Source organism: Leucoraja erinacea, chromosome 25, assembly GCF_028641065.1.
Source record: "Leucoraja erinacea ecotype New England chromosome 25, Leri_hhj_1, whole genome shotgun sequence".
Taxonomy (NCBI): domain Eukaryota; kingdom Metazoa; phylum Chordata; class Chondrichthyes; order Rajiformes; family Rajidae; genus Leucoraja; species Leucoraja erinaceus.
This window is the reverse complement of record NC_073401.1, coordinates 31,449,140-31,471,273: the sequence shown is the minus strand read 5'-3', so window position 1 is coordinate 31,471,273 and position 22,134 is coordinate 31,449,140. Positions and strand designations below refer to the sequence as shown.

At 56.9% G+C, this 22,134-nt stretch overlaps 2 protein-coding genes across 2 annotated transcripts; both read left to right on the top strand.

Moving 5' to 3' along the window:
• On the top strand, nucleotides 1-8,997 carry ogfod2 (2-oxoglutarate and iron-dependent oxygenase domain containing 2). Its single transcript, XM_055655496.1, is given in 8 exon segments — nucleotides 1-124; nucleotides 126-191; nucleotides 1,018-1,074; nucleotides 2,349-2,459; nucleotides 5,203-5,302; nucleotides 6,307-6,431; nucleotides 6,913-7,170; nucleotides 8,344-8,997. Coding segments are annotated over 8 exon segments (1,086 nt in total). The 5' UTR covers nucleotides 1-34; the 3' UTR covers nucleotides 8,623-8,997.
• Nucleotides 8,998-17,619: 8,622 nt separating this feature from the next.
• Nucleotides 17,620-22,134, top strand: arl6ip4 (ADP-ribosylation factor-like 6 interacting protein 4). Its single transcript, XM_055655495.1, is given in 5 exon segments — nucleotides 17,620-17,849; nucleotides 17,851-18,005; nucleotides 18,781-18,889; nucleotides 20,016-20,085; nucleotides 21,963-22,134. Coding segments are annotated over 5 exon segments (573 nt in total). The 5' UTR covers nucleotides 17,620-17,679; the 3' UTR covers nucleotides 22,032-22,134.

Below are 22,134 nucleotides of genomic sequence, written 5' to 3'. Positions count from 1 at the left end.
CCGGCGGAGCCCGGGGAGGCGCTTAGGCCCGGGGATGGAGACAGGCCTCGGGGTGGAGACGGGGCCAGGCCGGGGCCCGGGGGTTGGAGGGGGTCCCGGACCCTGCCCCCGCTGCTTCTACACCCGACAACATCTTCCTGGAGGAGTTCCGACCCATGTCCCGGGCCCCGCCGGTAGAGGAGCCCCCCCCCGTAAGCCCCCCCTGGAGGTTGGGTGCGGGGTGTGGAGAGGGTGGGGGGGGGTGTGGAGAGGGTGGGGGGGGGGGGGTGGAGAGGGGGGAGGGGGTGTACATAGGGTGGGGGGAGTAGAGGGTGGGGGTGGTGGAGGGTGGGGGTGAGGAGAGGGGGGTGGAGAGGGTGGGGAGGTGAGGAGAGGGTGGGGGTGAGGGGAGCCCGGGGGTGGAGGTGAGGAGAGGTGGGGGGGGGGGGGGGGGGGTGGAGAGGGTGGGGGGGGGAAGGGGAGGAGGGGGGGAGGGTGGGGGGGGGGGGGGAGAGGGTGGGGAGGGTGAGGAGAGGGTGGGGGGGGTGGAGAGGGTGGGGAGGTGAGGAGAGGGTGGGGGTGGGGGTGGGGGAGGGTGGGGGTGGAGGTGAGGAGAGGGTGGGGGGGGGGGGTGGAGAGGGTGGGGAGGTGAGGAGAGAGGGGTGGGTGGAGAGGGGGGGAGGTGAGGTGTTGGGGTGGGGGGGGGTGGAGGTGAGGAGAGGGTGGGGTGGGGAGGTGAGGAGAGGGTGGGGGGGGGGGTGGAGAGGGTGGGGAGGTGAGGAGAGGGTGGGTGGAGAGGGTGGGGGGGTGAGGGGAGGGGGGGGGGGGGGGGGTGGAGGAGAGGTGGGGAGGTGAGGAGAGGGTGGGGGTGTGGAGGGGGGAGGGGGGGTGGGGGTTGTGAAGAGGGTGGGGGTGAGGAGAGGGTGGGAGAGGGGTGTGGGGAGGGAGTAGAGGGCTGCAGAGTTGCACTGGGCCAGGCCGTTGCTCTGTAATGAGGTTTGCTGATCTGATCATAACTTACAACATTTATCATTTCAGATGTTACGAAGCAAAGGCTGCAAGACTGAGGAACAGTTTGAAGAGGTTCAGGCAAAGGTACCGGTCACTCCTCCCTGCCGCTGCACATCTCCCCTCTATCAGATCCCATAGAAACATAGACAATAGGTGCAGGAGTAGCCCATTTGGCCCTTCGAGCCTGCACCGCCATTCAACGTGATCATGGCTGATCATCCAACTCAGTATCCTGTACCTGCCTTCTCTCCATACCCCCTGATCCCTTTAGCCACAAGGGCCACATCTAACTCCCTCGTAAATATAGCCAATGAACTGGTCTCAACTACCTTCTGTGGCAGAGAATTCCACAGACTCACCACTCTCTGTGTGAAAAATGTTTTTCTCATCTCGGTCCTTAAAGACTTCCCCCTTATCCTTAAACTGAGACCCCGTGTTCTGGACTTCCCCAACATCGGGAACAATCTTCCTGCATCTAGCCTGTCCAACCCCTTAAGAATTTTGTAAGTTTCTATAAGATCCCCCCTCAATCTTCTAAATTCTAGCGAGTCAAGCCGTCCCGTCATGGCCTGCTCCGTGTCCAGCTTGCAACACCTCCAACCTACCTCACTGTCATTAGGGTGAACCTTCATAACAAATGGATTTCAGTATAGGAGTAGAGAGGTTCTTCTGCAGTTGTACAGGGCTCTGGTGAGACCACATCTGGAGTATTGCGTACAGTTTTGGTCTCCTAATTTGAGGAAGGACATCCTTGTGATTGAGGCAGTGCAGCGTAGGTTCACGAGATTGATCCCTGGGATGGCGGGACTGTCATATGAGGAAAGATTGAAAAGACTAGGCTTGTATTCACTGGAGTTTAAAAGGATGAGGGGGGGTCTTATAGAAACATATAAATTTATAAAAGGACTGGACAAGCTAGATGCAGGAATTTTTTTCCCCAATGTTGGGCGAGTCCAGAACCAGGGGCCACAGTCTTAGAATAACGGGGAGGCCATTTAATACTGAGGTGAGAAAAAAAAATTCACCCAGAGAGTTGTGAGTTTATGGAATTCCCTGCCACAGAGGGCAGTTGAGGCCAAATCACTGGATGGATTTAATAGAGAGTTACAGTAGATAGAGCTCTAGGGGCTAGTGGAATCAAGGGATATGGGGGAAAGGCAGGCACGGGTTATTGATTGGGGACGATCAGCCATGATCGCAATGAATGGCGGTGCTGGCTGGAAGGGCCGAATGGCCTTCTGCGCCTATTTTCTATGTTTCTATGTAATCATACATGCAGGGTCAGGGTAAGTATACAGTCAGGGTCATCACTGCCAGGGTCAGGGGTAATCATGCTGTAATGTCTCTGCTATCTCTAGATTGATGGGGAGGTTCAGAGGAGGAGGTCGCTGGGCCGAGCCAGTGTGGAACGAGCCGCACTCATCTCAGCACGTTACAAACCGCTGAACCCTGCTGTCTATGTGTTGCAGGTATGTCCATCCCGTGTCAGGGCACCTAGAGCATGTTCATTAACACATGACACACGGTGCATCACAGACGCTCCTCAGTTTAGTTCTGTTTATTGTCACATGTACCGAGGTACAGTGAAAAGCTTTTGTTGCGTGGTATCCAGTCAGAAAGACAACACATGATTACAATCGATCAATTTACAGTGTATAGATACATGACAAGGGAATAACATTTAGTGCAAGGTAAAGCCAGCAAAGTCTGATCAAGGATAGTCCAAGGGTCACCAATGAGATAGATAGTAGTTCAGCACTCTGGTTGTGGTAAGATGATTATGTTGCCTGATAACAGCCGGGGAAGAAAGTGTCCCTGAATCCGGATGTGTGCGTTTTCAGCCTTCTGTACCTCTTGTCTGATGGGAGAGGGGAGAAGAGGGAGTGGCCAGGGTGCGACTGGTCCTTGGTTATGCTGCTGGCCTTGCCTGGGCTGCGTCCACAATTCGCTGTAATTTCTTGCGGTCTTGGATGGAGCTGTTCCCAAACCAAGCTGTGATGCATGCTGACTTCCACTATCGGTGTGGTCACTTGTGGCAGAGTGTGTAACCACATGGCCACGTGTGGTCAGCGAGTCACCAGCGTGGTACAACATCAGCAGCTCAGTGCGTCAGGCAATGTGCTGTCTGTTCTCTGCTCCAATCCCCACACTGCTTCCATCTCATTTCCAGTCTGGGGAGTCAGGTGTGCGGGGCAGGCATTATAGGTGCAGCTACAGGTACTCAAATACCCCAGCTGTGCCAGGTATGGCCTCAGGCTTTCGCATGCCCAGCTCTGCTTGCCTGTGTTTGTTAGTTTGTTTAGAGATACAGCGCGGAAACAGGCCCACCGAGGCCGCACCGACCAGCGATCCCCACACACAAACACTATACTACACACACTAGGGATAATCTTGTCCGGGAACATTACCATCTGGTTCGGGAATTGCTCTGTCAAGGACAAGAAGGCTATGCAGAGAGTAGTGCGTTCGGCCGAACGCACTATGGGAACTTCACTCACCCCCCTGCAGGAACTATACAACAGGAGGTGCAACTCCAGAGCAAACAAAATCATGAGAGACCTCTTCCACCCCTGCAACGGACTGTTCCAGCCGCTACGGTCAGGCAAACGCCTCCGTTGCCATACAGTGAGAACGGAGAGGTTGAGAAGGAGTTTCTTCCCAGAGGCAATTCGGACTGTAAACGCCTTTCTCACCAGGGACTAACTCTACAGAACGTTTTTCCTTCTATTATTTATTATGTAAAATAATATGTGTGTTATGATTGTGTTTATAATTTGTTTGGGTTGTTTTGTTGTTTGTCTTTTGCACAAAAGTCCGCGAGCATTGCCACTTTCATTTCACTGCACATCTCGTATGTGTATGTGACAAATAAACTTGACTTGACTTGACTTCCAATTTTACCAAAGTCAATTAACTTAAAAACCTGTACTTCTTTGGAGTGTGGGAGGAAACCGGAGCACCCAGAGAAAACCCACGAGGTCACAGGGAGAAGGTTCCCTTATTGGTAAAATTGTAAATTGTCCCTAGTGTGTGTAGGATAGTGTTAGTCAATAGACAATAGGTGCATGAGTAGGCCATTTGTCCCTTCGAGCCAGCACCGCCATTCAATGTGATCATGGCTTATCATCCCCAATCAGTACCCCGTTCCTGCCTTCTCCCCATATCCCCTGACTGCTATTTTTAAGAGCCCTATCTAGCTCTCTGTTGAAAGCATCCAGAGAACCTGCCTCCACTGCCCTCTGAGGCAGAGAATTCCACAGACTCACCACTCTCTGATCAAGTTTGAGCCTCACTGAGGTTCAAATGACATGGAATAAATATTGTATTGAAAATGTATTTCATCATCTCCATTCTAAAAGGCTTACTCATTATTCTTAAACTGTGGCCCCTGGTTCTGGACTCTGCCAACATTGGGAACATGTTTCCTGCCTCTAGCGTGTCCAAGCCCTTAACAATCTTATATGTTTCAATGAGATATCCTCTCATCCTTTTAAACTCCAGAGTGTACAAGCCCAGCTGCTCCATTCTATCAGGATATGACAGTCCCGCCATCCCGGGAATTAACCTTGTAAACCTACGCTGCACTCCCTCAATAGCAAGAATGTCCTTCCTCAAATGAGGGGGCCAAAACTGCACACAATAATCCAGATATGGTCTCACTAGGGCTCTGTACAATTGCAGAAGGATCTCTTTGCTCCTATATTCGATTCCTCTTGGTATAAAGGCCAACATGCCATTCGCTTTCTTCACAGCCTGCTGTACCTGCATGCATACTTTCATAGATGTACAAGGACCCCCAGATCTCGTTGTACTTCCCCTTTTCCCAACTTGACGCCATTTTGATAGTAATCTGCCTTCCTGTTTTTGCTACCAAAGTGTATAACCTCACATTTATCTGCAATAAACTTCATCTGCCATGCATCTGCCCACTCCCCCAACCTGTCCGAGTCACCCTGCATTCTCATACCATCCTCCTCACAGTTCACACTGCCACCTAGCTTTGTGTCATCTGCAAATTTACTAATGTTACTTTGAATCCCCTCATCCAAATCATTGATGTATATTGTGCGTTAGAGTGCGGGGATCGCTGGTCAGCGCAGACTGGGTGGGCCGAAGGGCCTGTTTCCACGCTGTATCTCTAAACTAAACTAAAATGAGGACTCTGTGGACTGGATGCTGCATAACCAAGGATGGTGCTTTGCTTTTTTGAAGGAAAGTTTCCTGGCTCCTGAATTCCGTGCGATTGTCGCCTATTGCAAAAGTGAGGATGCGGACTTTGAGGGATTGTTGGATCGGATCCAGTCACTACCAGGCAGGTGTTAAACGCCTCTGCTCATAGTGTGGGTCAGTGAGAGAATCGTAAGGGGCCAGAATCCAACCCCTCAGCCCAGGAGCCAGAGTAAAAACATGACTCCTCAGCTCCCTTTTAAACCACCTGCCTGCTTGTCGCCTCAAAGCTACGCCCGATTGTTGTGAGACCCGAACGATGCTGACTCTGTCTGTCTGCCCCAGCTATGCCTCATTTTACATACAGTTATCAAATCACCGCTCAGCCTTGTTTACTCCAGGGAAAATGTCACCTGTAGATACATATTCTTTAAAAAAGTTTAAGATGAGAGCTTAGTTGAGATCAGAGATACAGCATGGAAACAGGCCGTTCGGCCCACCCAGTCCGTGCCGACCAGTGATCCCCGCACACGAACGCTGTCCTTGATTCGAACAGGTGTCAGAGGTTATGGGGAGAAGGCAGGAGAATGAGGTTAGGAGGGAGAGGTAGATCAGCCATGATTGACTTGATGGGCCGAATGGCCTAATTGTGCTCCAATCACTTAGGATCTTATGATCCTTCACTCAATAGAGGTTATTTACAATTTTTACAGAAGACAATTAACCTACAAACCCGTACGTCTTTGGAGTGTGGGAGGAAACCGGAGCACCCGGAGAAAACCCGCGTGGGTCACGGGGAGAACGTGCAAACTCCGTACAGACAGCACCTGTAGTCGGGATGGAACTACGTGGAGGGGGTGACGTCATGCACGGGCAATAGTTAGCTGGGAGGGAGCAGGGTGCATGAAGGAACTGCAGGTGCTGGTTTAAACACGGAGTGCTGGAGTAACAGCAGGCAGCATCTCTGGAGAGAAGGAATGGTTGACGTTTCGGGTCGAGACCCTTCTTCAGACTCTTGAGTGGGGAAGGGTATGGATGCAACACTGGCAGCAGGGGGGACTAGTGTTGATGGGCGGAGATGGAGGTGAGGACGGATGCCTGTGCTGCACACGCTGGTGATCTGTGACTCACTGCCCTCTCTCCCCCTAGCCCAGAGGGTTTACTCACTACCGGTCTTTACCCTGGACTTCTGCGCACAGTTGCTGGAGGAGCTGGACAACTTCCAGCACTCTGGCCTGCCCAGCGGGAGACCCAACACCATGAACAACCACGGGGTAATGTACAGGGGGGGGGGGGGGCATCAGCGTGGGGGGGGGGGGGGAGGGGGGGTGGGGATGTGTGGGTGTGTGGGGGATTGTGTGGTGTGTGTGCGTGCGGGGTTTGTGTGTGTATGTGGTGGGTGTATGTGTGTGTGTGTGTGTGATGATGTGTGCGTGTGGGTGTGTGTGGGCGCATTTTTGTATGTGTGCGCACTTGTGTGTGTGCATGTGTGCGTCAGCGTGTGTGTGCGTGGGTGTATGAGTGTGTGTGTGTGTGTGTGTGTGATGTGTGCGTGTGGGGTGTGTGTGTGTGGGGGATTGTGTGGGGTGTGTGTGTGTGTGTGTGTGTGTGTGTGTGGGTGTGTGTGTGTGTGTGTGTGTGTGGGGGTGGGGGGGGGGGTGTGTGTGGGGGGGGGGTGTATGGGGGGTGTGGGTGTGTGTGTGAATGAGTGTGTGTGTGATGTACACATTGACCACGTTTCCTCCACTGTGCCAGGTGCTGCTGAACGAGCTGGGCTTTGACGAGAGGTTTGTGACGACACTGCGTGAGGATTACCTGCGCCCCATCACCTCCATCTTGTACCCGGACTATGGAGGCCTGGGGCTGGACAGTCACAAAGCGTTTGTGGTGAAGTACGCGGTCGACCAAGACCGTGACCTCAGCTTCCACTATGACAACGCAGAGGTCACCCTCAACCTGTCCCTGGGGAAGGATTTCAGTGACGGCAACCTGTACTTTGGAGACATGCGGCAGGTAGTTACGCAGCCGGTGCGTCCTCGCTAATCGTTCCCCTTACTCCAGCTACTGCCTCTAATGGGTCCCTTACTCTGGCTACTGCCTCTAATGGGTCCCTTACTCTGGCCACTGCCTCTAATGGGTCCCCTTACTCTGGCCACTGCCTCTAATGGGTTCCCTTACTCTGGCCACTGCCTCTCATGGAGAGACTAACGCTCCTGGCTCTCCACCCCAATGCTGGGTTTCATAAGTGATAGGAGCAGAATTAGGCCAATCAGCCCATCAAGTCTACTCCACCATTCAATCATGGCTGATTTATCTCTCCTTCCTAACCCCATTCTCCTGCCTTCTCCCCATAACCTCTGACACCCGTACTAATCAAGAATCTATCTATCTCTGCATTAAAAATATCCATTGACTTGTGGCCTCCACAGCCGTCTGTGGCAAAGAATTCCACAGATTCACCACCCTCTGACTAAAGAAATTCCTCCTCATCTCCTTCCGAAGGGAACGTCCTTTAATTCTGAGGCTGCGACCTCTAGTCCTAGACTCTCCCACTAGTGGAAACATCCTCTCCACATCCACTCTCCCCAGGCCTTTCACTATATGCCAGAAGCCAGTTTGTGGGCACTGTGCTCCCTATCCCTGCAGTCTACAGATTGTAGTGTGTAGATTGTACAATCTACAGTGTGTGGTAGAGAGTGAGTTGCATTGTCCTAGGCATCGTTTGCTGAGCTATCTGCCCCCTCAGCCTGGCCTGGATCAGTCTCTGTGCCGTTGGGAAAGAGCGCGATGATCCCGCTCCATGCCTGGCCAGTGGTCACCCCTCGGTCAGTCACTTTGCTGCCCAAGGGAGGTGTGTGAATGTTCATCGCTACCACTCCCCCTCCCACCAGCGTGCTGACCACACCTAACATGGAACAGGTTGGCACGGTTCCCCCGCAACGTTGATTACACTGCAGGTTGGGTCGGATCCGGTTATGGAAATGGATGAAAAAAAGGCCCACGTTCCGCTCTGTTGCGTACTACACGTCAGCCCATTGCATTCAGCAGGAGTGGTCTATCTTGCTCCGCTATAGGATCTTTCTCTAAAACGACACAGTTGCGTTGGCTGCCTGTGGTTTCAGGTGGGGGTGAGCCAGGGTGGGGACGTTGGTGTTAATGCCGCTGTCTGTCTGTCTGTGGTTACAGGATGCCATGAGTGGGGGTGAGAGTGTGGAGGTAACACACCGGCCAGGTTACGGCCTGCTACATCGTGGACAGCACTGCCACGGGGCGCTGCCCATTGCCGGCGGTGAGCGCTGCAACTTCATCGTGTGGATGCGCTCGTCACAGTTCCGCAACCACCTGTGCCCCATGTGTGACCGGCGGCCGCAGCTGGAGCACGCAGACGGCTATGGTGACGGATTCACCGGCCCACCTCCTCCTGACCACAGGCCCCAACCCGGCAACACCTGCTCCCTCACCTAGACAGTCTCCCCCTGCAGTCTGTCCCTCAACCTGTCTCTCCCTGAATCAGTCTCCACCTCATTGAGCGACCCCCTCAACTAGTCTACCCCTTGCACACTTTCCATGAATGACTGACACCCCCCCCCCCACCCTGCCTCCTGTGTGATCGCCCAGTGCCTCTTCCCTCGGCTCCCAGACTCTGGTCCTGCCCAGAGTCACTGCCACCACACCTGGCCCCGTCACCACACCTGGCCCCTCCACCACACCTGGCCCCTTCACCACACCTGGCCCCGTCACCACACCTGGCCCCGTCACCACACCTGGCCCCGTCACCACACCTGGCCCCTTCAACACACCTGGCCCCTCCACCACACCTGGCCCCTTCACCACACCTGGCCCCCCTCACACCTGGTCACCACACCTGCCCCTTCACCACCCCTCCACCACACCTGGCCCCTCCACCACACCTGGCCCCTTCACCACACCTGGCCCCGTCACCACACCTGGCCACTTCACCACACCTGGCCCCTTCACCACACCTGTCACCACCCGTCACCACACCTGGCCCCGTCAACACACCTGGCCCCTCCACCACACCTGGCCCCTTCACCACACCTGGCCCCGTCACCTGGTCCCCACACCTGGCCCCGTCACCACCACACCTGGCCCCGTCACCACACCTGGCCCCGTCAACACACCTGGCCCCTCCACCACACCTGGCCCCTTCACCACACCTGGCCCCTTCACCACACCTTCACCACACCTGGCCCCGTCACCATCAACGCTGCAAGAAGTGCCATTCATGCTCAAAGACTCAGAACATCTTCCATTTCTGTATTGAAATGAATATTCCTTCCTAAAAGCTGGTAACTGCTGTGCGTGTGTCTGTACCTGTATGAGGTGTCTGCATCTGTCTGTGTTTGTTTCTGTACCTGCACAAAGGAACCGCAGTTGCAGATTTATACCAAAGACACACAAAATGCTGGAGTAACTTAGTGGGACAGGCAGCATCTCTGGAGAGAAGGAATGGGTGACGTTTCGGGTCAAGACCCTTCTTCCCTTTATCTGTGTATGTATGTGTGTGTGTGTGTGTGTGTGTGTGTCTGTCTGTCTGTCTGTCTGTATCTGTGTGTGTGTGTGTGTATGTATATGTGTGCGTGCGCGTGTGTCTATCTGTGTGTGTGTGTATATCTGTGCACGCGTGAGTGTGTGTGCGTGCGAGTGTGTGTGCGAGAGAGACTGGGGTTTCTGCGGAGGGAAGAGTTGATGATTCATTTCCCCACTGGGGGGATTTATGTAACTGGCGCTGGGACCCGTGAACGACGCACTGTCTGTCCCGCAGAGCACTGGGCCCCTCTGGGCACCGAGCTTGGCTGGTGGCTGGAGCTGGCTTGGGCTATGTTGGTGCCGGGCCACTCTGGACATGGAGCTGTGCTGGTGGCTGGGGCCAGCGTGGGCTGTGCTGGCTCTGGGCCACTCTGAGCTGGCTGGCGGCTGGGACACTGTTTGCATCTGGCAAGTGGGCAGGACTCCACATGCTGCGGTTTGAGTCCACAGTCACAGATCAGCACAAGAGTCCAGTAGAGGATGATGGCATGGTCACACACGCACACACTGATACAGACACACACACACACACACACTGATACAGACACACACACACACACACACACACTGATACAGACACACACACTGATACAGCCATACACACTGATACAGCCATACACACTGATAGACACACACACAGATACAGGAACCTTCACTCTCCCCTCAGTCGAGTTAGATCTGTGAGAGCTGCTGGGCGGTTGTGGTGAGGAGATAAAAAACATAATACTCCTTGCAGTAAAAAACATTTACTCTTAAACCCCTCACAGTACAAGCTTCGTAATTACTCGTTGCCCACCCAACAGGATGACTTAGTCACACAGCACACAAACAACCTGTCCACATCGACCAATGAACATTTAAAGATAGCAGAGTCGGGATATGGGGAGAAGGCAGGAACGGGGTACTGATTGTGGATGATCAGCCATGATCACATTGAATGGTGGTGCTGGCTTGAAGGGCCGAATGGCCAACTCCTGCACCTATTGTCTATTGATCAACATGCCCCATTAACACTAGTCCCACCTGCCTACATTTGGCCCATATCTCTAAACATTTCCTGTCTGTCTACTAATGACGTGTACAAGCACTCTGCAACCATTCTCTACGTGTCATGATTTAAAAGACACGGCACCGTTGACCACAGTGGATGCTGACAGTTTCACACATTAGTGCCGTGTTTGTCCAGTCACTCAGACGTCCATGGATCATGGAAGCTTCATCACATTATTCACCCTCCTCCTGCTCCCACCTGATCACAGGGCACGAGTGCTGGCAGCCGGGACATTTAAATTCACATGGTTTAATTGGAATGTTAGTAAAGTCTTGTTAATGGTAAACTTGAAACGAACAGAGGGAAGGACTGGAAAACTGGTCAACAACTGCAGGGAGAGAGGTGGTGACTCGCGTTGTCAGAGACCTTCATCTACTGAGAGATGTTTTCTGAAGTTTAACCCATTAAGGATTTGAGCATAGGAGCAGGGAGGTTCTACTGCAGTTGTACAGGGTCTTGGTGAGACCACACCTGGAGTATTGCGTTCAGTTTTGGTCTCCTAATCTGAGGAAAGACATTCTTGCCACAGAGGCAGTACAGAGAAGGTTTACCAGACTGATTCCTGGGATGTCAGGACTTTCATATGAAGAAAGACTACATAGACTCGGTTTGTACTCGCTAGAATTTAGAAGATTGAGAGGGGATCTTATAGAAACTTACAACATTCTTACGGGGTTGGACAGGCTAGATGCAGGAAGATTGTTCCCAATGTTGGGGAAGTCCAGAATAAGGGGTCACACAGTTTAAGGATAAGGGGGAAATCTTTTAGGACCGAGATGAGGAAAACATTTTTCACACAGAGAGTGGTGAATCTCTGGAATTCTCTGCCACAGAAGGTAGTTGAGGTCAGTTCATTGGCTATACTTAAGAGGGAGTTAGATGTGGCCCTTGTGGCTAAAGGGATCAGGGGGTATGGAGAGAAGGCAGGTACAGGATACTGAGTTGAATGATCAGCCATGATCATATTGAATGGCGGTGCAGGCTCGAAGGGCCAAATGGCGTACTCCTGCACCTATTTTCTATGTTTCTATTACATCAGAAGTTGTTACAGTTGCACTTGCGTTACACTCGTACAAGACATTGGTGAGCTCACATTTGAGTATTGTGTTCAGTTTTGGTCACCCTGCTATAGATGCCATTAAGCCAGATAGAGTGCAGAGAAGATTTACGAGGATGTTGCCAGGACTTGAGGACCTGAACTATAGGGAGAGGTTGAGCAGGCTGGGACTCTAATCCTTGGAGCGCAGGAGGCTGAAGGGTGATGGGGGATAGACAGGGTGAATGCACAGACTCCTTTACCCAGGGTAACGGAATTATGAACCTGAGGGCATCGGTTATTAACCTGAGGGGCAAACATTTCCACACAGAGGGTGGTGGGTGTATGGAACGAGCTGCCAGTGGAGGTATGTATGTGTAAGAAAGAACTGAAGATGCTAGTTTAAACTGAAGATAGACACACAAAGCTGGAGTAACTCAGTGGGACAGGCAGCATCTCTGGAGAGAAGGAATGGGTGACGTTTCGGGTCCAGACCCTTCAGACTGCTTCAGGATAATGGAAACACGAAATATAGACGGTAATGTGGAGAGATAAAGAACAATGAATGCAAGATATGCAAAAAAGTAACGATTATAAAGGAAACAGGCCATTGTTAGCTGTTTGTTGGATGGGAATGAGAAGCTGGTGTGACTTGGGTGAGGGATGGAGAGAAAGAGGGAATGCCGGGGCTACCTGAAGTGAGAGAAATCAAGATTCATACCACTGGGCTGTAAACTGGCCAAGTGGAGCCAGAGGAGGTCGTTGAGGCAGCAACTGTAACAGCATTTAAAATACATTTGACAGGCGATTAGATAGGAAAGGTTTATAGGGATTTGGGCCAAACGCAGGCAAATGGGACTAACGTAGATGGGGCTTGTTCTTGGTTTCTTGGTCCTCAGTGGACAGGCAGCATCTCTGGAAAATATTCCAAATGGAATTTAAACTGGAGGTGGTGGAGGGAGGACTTGAGCCACCTTAAGTTGGTCGGTCTGAAAGAGATGGGCCGAAGGGCCCTGTAGTCCGGCCAAGTCTCCAGCTGTTGCTGCTTCCATTGCAGATGCGGTCATGTGAGCAGGCTTGGCTTGGGGGGGTGGGGGCGGAACTCTTTCCCCCGGGGCTGCGGGTTCCGGCCGGACCGAGTCACCTGTCGCACCGCCGCCGGAAGTGGCTGCGGACCACAGCCTTGAGGAGCGAAAATGGCGCCGGTGGCGGGTGAGAGAATGGAGGGGGGGAGGGTGGGGGGGGGGGGGGCGCTCTCTACCCGTGAGGGGGGGAGTGTGACCTGGGGGGGGGCTCTCTACCCGTGGGGGGGGGGGGGGGACAAAAGCTGGAGGGGGGAGAGGAGTCGAGCACAAGCAGAGGGGAGGGGGAGGGGCCGGGGCTGGGGGATACGACCACGGGGTTTAACGGGAGAGTTGACGCCTCCCGCCGACATTAGAGGCCCCAGGACAAGGATCGGCGACATTTCCATCGCATCTCCCGCAACTGCCTGGTCAACTCGACCCCCCCCTCCCCCCCCATCGGCCGTAGTGGATGCAGCACCTGCCCCTAGACCCCCCCCCCCACTTTCTCTAGACCCCCCCCTCACTGCCCCTAGATCCCCCCCCTCAACTGCCCCTAGACCCCCCCCCACTGCCCCTAGACCCCCCCCCCCCCCGTCCCCTAGACCCCCCCCCACTGTCTCTAGACCCCCCCCTCACTGTCCCTAGACCCCCCCCCCACTGTCCTAGACCCCCCCTCATGTCCCTCGACCCCCCCTCACTGTCCCTAGCCCCCCCCTCACTGTCCCTAGACCCCCCCCCACTGCCCCTAGACCCCCCCCACTGTCCCTACCCCCCCCCCCTCACTGTCCCTAGACCCCCCCTCACTGTCCCTAGACCCCCCCCCCCACTGTCCCCTAGACCCCCCCCTCCACTGCCCCTAGACCCCCCCCCTCACTGGGACCCCCCCCCCCCTCACTGTCCCTAGACCCCCCTCACTGTCCCTAGGGGTCCCTAGACCCCCCCCCACTGTCCCTAGATCCACCCCCCCCCCCTCACTGTCCCTAGACCCCCCCCCACTGCCCCTAGACCCCCCCTCACTGTCCCTAGACCCCCCCCCTCACTGTCCCTAGACCCCCCCCCCCACTGCGCCCCCCTAGACCCCCCCCCCTCACTGTCCCTAGAAACCCCCCCCTCACTGTCCCTAGACCCCCCCCCCCTCACTGTCCCTAGACCCCCCCCCCCTCACTGCCCTAGAGACCCCCCCCCACTGTCCCTAGACCCCCCCCTCACTTGTCCCTAGACCCCCCCCCCTCTGTCCCTAGACCCCCCCCTCTGTCCCCTAGGGACACTGGTCCCTATACCCCCCCCCCCTCTGTCCCTAGACCCCCCCTCACTGTCCCTAGGGTCCCTAGACCCCCCTCACTGTCCCTAGACCCCCCCCTCACTGTCCCTAGACCCCCCCCCCTCACTGTCCCTAGACCCCCCCCCCCACTGTCCCTAGACCCCCCCCCCCACGTCCCTAGACCCCCCCCCCTGTCCCTAACCCCCCTAGACCTAGACCCCCCCCTCACTGTCCCTAGACCCCCCCCTCACTGTCCCTAGACCCCCCCCTCACTGTCCCTAGACCCCCTCCCCCTCACTGTGGCCCCCAACCCCCCCTCACTGTCCCCCTATACCCCCCCCCCCTCCCTAGACCCCCCCACCCCCCCCCACTGCCCCTAGACCTGACCCCCCCCCCTCACTGTCCCTAGGACCCCCCCCCACTGTCCCTAGACCCCCCCCTCACTGTCCCTAGATTTGTCCCTAGACCCCCCCCCCCCTCACTGTCCCTAGACCCCCCCCCCACTGCCCCTAGACCCCTCACTGTCCCTAGACCCCCCCCCACCCCCCCCCCCTCAACCCCCCCCCCCCCCCACCCTCCCTCTACCCCCCCCTCCCCCCCCCCCCCCCATACCCCCCCCCCTACCCCCCCCCCCCCCCACCCCCCCCCCACCCCCCCCCCTCACTGCCCCTAGACCCCCCCCCCCTCTGTCCCTACCCCCCCCAGACCCCCCCCTGTTAGACCCCCCCCCCACTCACTGTCCCTACCCCCCCCCCCACTGCCCCTAGACCCCCCCCTCACTGTCCCTAGACCCCCCCCCCCCCACGCCCCCCCCCCCCCCTCTGTCCCTAGACCCCCCCCCCCTCTGTCCCTAGACCCCCCCCCCCTCTGCCCCCTAGACCCCCCCCCCCTCACTGTCCCTAGACCCCCCCTCACTGTCCCTAGACCCCCCCCCTCACTGCCCCTAGACCCCCCCCTCACTGCCCCACTGTCCCCTAGACCCCCCCCCACCCCCCTAGACCCCCCCCTAGTCCCTAGACCCCCCCCACTGCCCCTAGACCCCCCCCCCCTCACTCCCTTCCCCTACCCCCCCCCACTGTCCCTAGACCCCCCCCTCACACACTGTCCCTAGACCCCTAGACCCCCACTGGCTTGACGGTCCCACCCCCCCCACCACCCACTGGCCCTAGACCCCCCCCCCCACTGTCCCTAGACCCCCCCCCCCTCACTGTCCCTAGACCCCCCCCCCCTGTCCCTAACCCCCCCCCACCCCCCTAGACCCCCCCCCTCACTGTCCCTAGACCCCCCCCCCACCCACTGTCCCCTAGACCCCCCCCCCCCCCCCCCACTGCCCCTAACCCCCCCCTCACTGTCCCCTAGACCCCCCCCCTCACTGCCCCCCTAGACCCCCCCCCCTGTCCCTAGAACCCCCCCCCCCACTGCCCCTAGAACCCCCCCCCTCACTGTCCCTAGACCCCCCCCCCCTGTCCCTGACCCATATACCCCCCCCCCTAGAACCCCCCTCACTGACCCCCCCCCCTCACTGTGGCCCTAGACCCCCCCCCCTCACTGTCCCTAGACCCCCCCCCCCACTGGACCCCCCCCCCACTGACCCACCCCCCTCCCCCTAGACCCCCCCCCCCTGTCCCCCCCCCCCCACTGTCCCTAGACCCCCCCCCCCCCCCTCGACCCCCCCCCTTCACTGTCCCTAGACCCCCCCCTCTGTCCCTAGACCCCCCCCCCTCTGTCCATAGACCCCCCCCCGACCCCTAGACCCCCCCCCCTCACTGTCCCCTAACCCCCCCCTCACTGTCCCTAGACCCCCCCCCCCCCACTGCCCCTAGACCCCCCCTCACTGTCCCTACCCCCCCCCCCCCTGTACTAGACCCCCCCCCTCACTGTCCCTAGACCCCCCCCCCCTCACTGTCCCCCCCCCCCCCCTCACACCCCCTAGACCCCCCCCCTCACTGGTCCCTAGACCCCCCCCCCCCCCCACTGTCCCTAGACCCCCCCCCTCACTGTCCCTAGACCCCCCCTCACTGTCCCTAGACCCCCCCTCACTGTCCCTAGACCCCCCCCCCTCTGTCCCTAGACCCCCCCCCCCCACTGTCCCTAGACCCCCCCCCCCCCACTGTCCCTAGACCCCCCCCCCCCCACTGTCCCTAGACCCCCCCCCCTCACTGTCCCTAGACCCCCCCCCCCCACTGTCCCTAGACCCCCCCTCACTCTGTCCCTCGTCAAGTCACATTTATTTATATAGCACATTTAAAAAACAACTCTCGTTGGCCAAAGTGCTTTACATTTGTACAAGAATAGTATAAACAAACAAACTATTTAAGAAGGAACTGCAGATGCTGGAAAACCAAAGGTAGACAAAAGTGCTGGAGAAACTCAGCGGGTGCAGCAGCATCTATAGGAAATCTATTTCCTTCGCTCCATAGATGCTGCTGCACCCGCTGAGTTTCTCCAGCACTTATCTACCTAACAAACAAACTACATACATATAGCCCTTGCTCAGAGGACGTCAAGAAAGGCTTGGGAGTACAGATGGGTTTTTAGTCTCGACTTAAAGGAGTCGATGGAGGGGGCAGTTCTGATGGGAAGAGGGATGCTATTCTACGGTCTAGGAGCTGCAACCGCAAAGGCGCGGTCCCTAAACCCTCCCCCCCGCTCTGTCCAGGGGGGCCCCTCGCATTCCTTCCAGGGAGACACAGGTTCACGTCTACCTCCACTAACCTCATCTACTGCATTCCCCATGTGCCCTCCTGACCAAGCGCTGCCAACGCCGGCTGCATCTCCCCTTTTCTACCCATTTCAATTCCCCTTCCCATTCCCACACTGACCTTTCTGTCCTGGGCCTCCCCTACTTCCATCAATATCCCACTTCAGGCTTTACATTTCACTCTCCTTGTCTGACGTCCTTTTGTCTCCTTTTCACCAGCTGTCTTTGATCATTTCTTCCACACATCTACTAATCCCCCACACTCAACTGCGTCCACCTATCTCTCCCCATACCTTAGTCCCACACCCACCTATCTCTTCCGGTATTCTCCCTTCCACTGCATCAGCCTGAAGTTGGGTCCTGATCTGAAACGTCCCCTGTCTGTTCCCTCCACAGATGCTGCCTGATCCACGGAGTTCCTCCAGCGCATTGTGTTCCACGGTGAGGTGGCCTCCACTGGCCAAAAAGCGTTTCCCCTCCCTCCGTCCCCCACATCGGGCCGACCCCTCGCCCTGCCCCGCGGTGACCCCTGACCCTGCTGTGACCCACGGCTCCCCCTGCAGCGACCCCCCGCCCCGTGGTGACCCCTGACCCCGCTGTGACCCACGGCTCCCCCTGCAGCGACCCCTCACCCCGTGGTGACCCCTGACCCCGCTGTGACCCACGGCTCCCCCTGCAGCGACCCCCCCGCCCCCGCCCCGTGGTGAACCAAACAGCTCAGCTGCCAAACCCTCGCCGCTGCCTCCCGCCGCTTCCCCCTCCCCCCAGTGCCCCCCCCCCCCCCCCCCCCCCCCCCCCACATCCTTTGACCGGGTGCCGCTGTGTTGCAGCTACGCTGACCGCTGGGAATGATCGGCCATGGGCCGCAGTGAGTCACCAGTAGACGCGACCGCGGGCCGGGCAGCGGGCAGCCGTGAGTCGCCGGCTCGGGACCGGGGTCACGGGGTGAAGCGGAGGCACGGCACGTCGGCTGAGGACGGGTGTAGGCACAAGAAACGGAGCCGCTCCTCCAAGAGGAAGAAGGAGAAGAGAGAGGAGAAGGAAGAAGAAATCCAAGAAGGAGAAGAAGCGGAGAAAGGTGGAGAGTGAGGAGGCTCAGCGGCGGCGACGGGAGACCCCTCTGAGTGAGGTGGTGGCCGGACCCCCAGAGGAGCTGAGGGAGCGGCCAGAGGAATCGGGGACAGGTAACCAACCGCCCCACGCCCCCACACACCCACCTCCCCGTATCCCCCCCCCCCCCCTCGCTGGGGCAAAGCCGGCCTCCCGCAACTCATCCCCCCCCCCCCCCCCCCCCGCGCTGCACCCCTTGCCCTCAGCCCTCTGTCTCCCCACTGACATTCCCTTCACTTGTCCAACACCATCCCCCCACGACAAGCTCCGTTCATGCTCATCCTCTGCTTTATCCACAAACGGTGCCTGAAGCACTGGCCCCCTCCCCACAGACCCCTCACCCAGTGGCCCCTCCCCCCATTGGCCACTCCCCTGCTGGCCCCGCCTCACCTGAGGCCCCTCCCCAGACCCCTCACCCAGTTACCCCTGCTGGCCCCGCCCCACCGGCTGGCCCCTCCCCCACAGGACTGGCCCCTCCCCACAGGCCCCGCCCCCCAGACCACTCCCCCACTGCCCAATCCTGCTGGACCCTCCCCCACCCTGATGGCCCCGCCCCACCAGACCCTCCCCCACCCTGATGCCCCCTCCCCCACCCGGCTGGCCCCGCCCCACAGACCCCTCCCCCACTAGCCCTGCCCAATCCTGCTGGCCCCTCCCCCACCCGATGCCCCGCCCCACCAGACCCCTCCCCCACCCTGCTTACCCCTCCCGCCCCCACTGGCCCCGCCCCACTGGCCCCGCCCACAGACCCCTCCCCGACTAGCCCCGCCCAATCCTGCTGGCCCCTCCCCCACCCCGATGGCCCCGTGGCACGGTGACTCTGACCCTCGCGCTGGTTCGTTGCCACAGATGAGCAGAGGGCCCGGATCCAGGCCATGCGGCCCATGACCAAGGAGGAGTGGGACGCCAGGCAGAGCATCATTCGTCGGGTGGTGGATCCAGAGACGGGCAGAGAGAGGTAACGGCGTGAACTCTCCGTGGTTCTCCTCTTTGGTAAAGGACTTGGCTACTGCCGGGGGCAAAGCTTGTTTACTCTGGAAGAGTTTGCCCCAAGCAGTTGATAATGTCCAAGCTCGTAGGGAGGGGCAGGACTGAATGTTAAACCCCTCCTTCCCTCGAGTCCAGTGCTGGTGAGGGTGGTTCCTGGCTAACACGGTGTATGGAGATCACCCCAGCAGGGAGCGTCTCGCTGGGCACGCTGGCAATACTGGGCACGCTGGCAGCACTGGGCACGCTGGCAACACTGGGCACGCTGGCAGCACTGGGCCCGCTGCTTCCAGAAACCTGCCACTGGCTGTAATGAGCTGGGAAACGTGAATGGTTTGATGAGCGACTCTACTGACCTTTGCAACTTGAAATCATCTGTCTGTGACAAACACAGCAAGCAATGAGGACATTACAGGGCAAACATTTATAGTTTAACCAGCTTTCCTGCTGTAGCTTCATTTAAAAATATCTTTAGCTAAAGAGAATAGTGGGGAAGTTCAGATTAATTGTACATTCACAGATTCCAAGGTCCTATGTTCTTAGAAGCTGAGGATGAGACACTTGTGCGGGGACGAGAACTAACCAAGTGAAGTGTCCCTGAGCTTGGCGGCTGCTGCCACTTGGTGGCAGTGTTGCTCTGCTCCGCTCCTTGGTCTGTGAGAGATGGAGCCTAGTCTGGCCACACTGCAGCCAGGTCTGTGTTCACAGCGCCAGTCCATGCCCTTGCCCAGTGTGGTCACCACACCAGACTGAGCTATGCAGTAACGTGCGCAGACTGTGGGCTCATCCTGGTCTGGCAGTGCCCCTCCACCTGTCTCAGCAGATGGGGGTCATTCCAGGCTCTCCCCCCCCCAGGACAGAGATTCCCATTGGGGTTGGGCGGTCAGCCTGACCTCCGGACGGCCAGAGCGGTGGGAACGGCACCAAGTCTAAGGGAATGAGTACGTTACAGACCTGGCGGGGCAGGTTACTGGTGCATTTACCACATTGGTGTCCAGCCCACCCTCAGCTGGTGGGATGTTGGGGCATTGTGAATGGTCCAACGTTCCAGCCACTGAGGACAAAAGATGGTAACTGCTTTGTATAATTTATTGCAGGCTCATTAAAGGCGACGGGGAAATTCTGGAAGAAATTGTGACCAAAGACAGAAACAAAGAAATAAATAAGGTAAAATAAAGGGCTTCATTTGAGGGGTTGATGCTGGTTCTGCAGGGTCAGTGTCCAGTTAGCATTGGCAGAACATCCACACCAACTCTCCCCAAGTCCCGACTCGGACCATCATGACCACGTGAGTTTCTTATCGTGTGCCTGCGGCTGGAATGGGATGGGATAATTCCACAATAACTCAGCCAAACAGCCTGCAGCACAGGCAGGAGACCACTCTGCTCCAAGTGCCTGCTGGGCCTTTAACTCTTCCCAACCTGTTGAGTTGTTTCTCCCAGTTACCTTTGTGGATAGAAACATCCTATCAGTGGAGGGGGCATGCAGGCGTTCCTATTTAGCTGAGTTTGTTTTTGGCCGGGAGGTCCTGACGTTGAGAGTTCCCCACCTCCAACGGGATCCGACCACTGGCCACGTCTTCCCATCTCTTCCCCTATCTGCTTTCGGCAGAGACCGTTCACTCTGTAATCCCTGGTCAATTCCCACCCAAACCGCCCCCTCCCCAGGTACTTTCCCTTGCAACCGCAGGAGATGCTACTCCTGTTGCTTTACCACCCCCCTCGACTCCAAGCAGTCTTTCCAGGTGAGGCAGAAGTTCACCTGCACCTCCTCCAACCTCATCTACTGCATCCACTGTTCCAGGTATCAACTTCTCTACATTGGTGAGACCAAGCGCAGGCTTGGCGATCGCTTCGCCCAACACCTCCGCTCGATTCGCATTAACCAACCTGATCTCCCGGTGGCTCAGCACCTCAACTCCCCCTCCCATTCCCAATCCGACCTTTCTGTCCTGGGCCTCCTCCATGGCCAGAGTGAGGCCCACCGCAAATTGGAGGAGCAGCATCTCATATGGGTAGTTTACACCCCAGCGGTATGAACAATGACCTCTCTAATTTCAGGTAGTCCCTGCTTTCTCCCTCCTTCCCCTCCCCTTCCCAGCTCTCCCACAGTCCACTGTCTCTGCCTCTTCCTTTCTTTTTCCCGCTCCCCCCCGGACATCATTCTGAGGAAGGATCTCGGCCAGAAACGTTGCCTATTCCTTCGCTCCATAGATGCTGCCTCACCCTCTTAGTTTCTCCAGTATTTTTTGCCTACCTTCAATTTTTCCAGCATCTGCAGTTCTTTCTTAAACCTCCTCCTACCCAGTTCTCTATACACATTGCAGAACCTCCTTACCCACGTTATTTGTGCCTGCATGCACAACTACCGGCTGCTCACCTTCCCTATCGATGTTCCCCCCCCCCCATTGAATCTCGTCACCACGTCCCCTGGTTACGTTTCTCCCACTGGAGGGATCCAGGCCGTTTCGCTCGCTCGGAGTTTTTATTTCAGTAGGATCACCCCTCGTTCTTCATAGCTGCAGCGGGTAGGTGTGATGTGTGATGTAATTGACCCAAGTGTAGGTGTGATCTGTTTAATGTTGTGCCCTGAGATTCCCCTTCACCAGGGGCCCGGACTTTCCCACTTTCATACAGTTGCCACCTTTCACCCACTCGCTCATCACCAAAGTGCCTGTGTTGGTGTCGATGGGTGAAGGGTTTGTTTCGAGCTACAAGCTTTGTTAAGGGATGGGCAAGAAGATGTGTCGGAACCAAAGGTGGCATTAGGATGGATTCCTCATTTTGACCAGCATGTACACGATGGGCTGAATGGCCTCTGACTTTAGACTGAAATAATGAGCGAGTGTAAGAAACTGGTGGCCGCAGGGAGACGTGACCACTGTGTACGGCAACCCACACTGACCGGCTGAGTTGCTCAGGGGCTCATGAAGGTGTGAGTGTTAGAGGTCTCTGCTGGTGAAGGTGTGAGTGTTAGAGCTCTCTGCTGGTGTGAATGTAAGAGGGGATCTGCTACGAGGCTCACTGTATCTCATTGTTTTACAGCACAAGACGATGGGGGATGGATTCACTTTCCAGGTGAGAATGGGCCTGCACAAAGGTGACAGGAGATGAAATCCTGTGGCATTATCGGAGGTTTCAAATCAACATGGGCTGAGTATTGGAATGTTATTTGAGACTGGCGCGTCATTAGTTTGCAATAAATTGTACAGCAGTT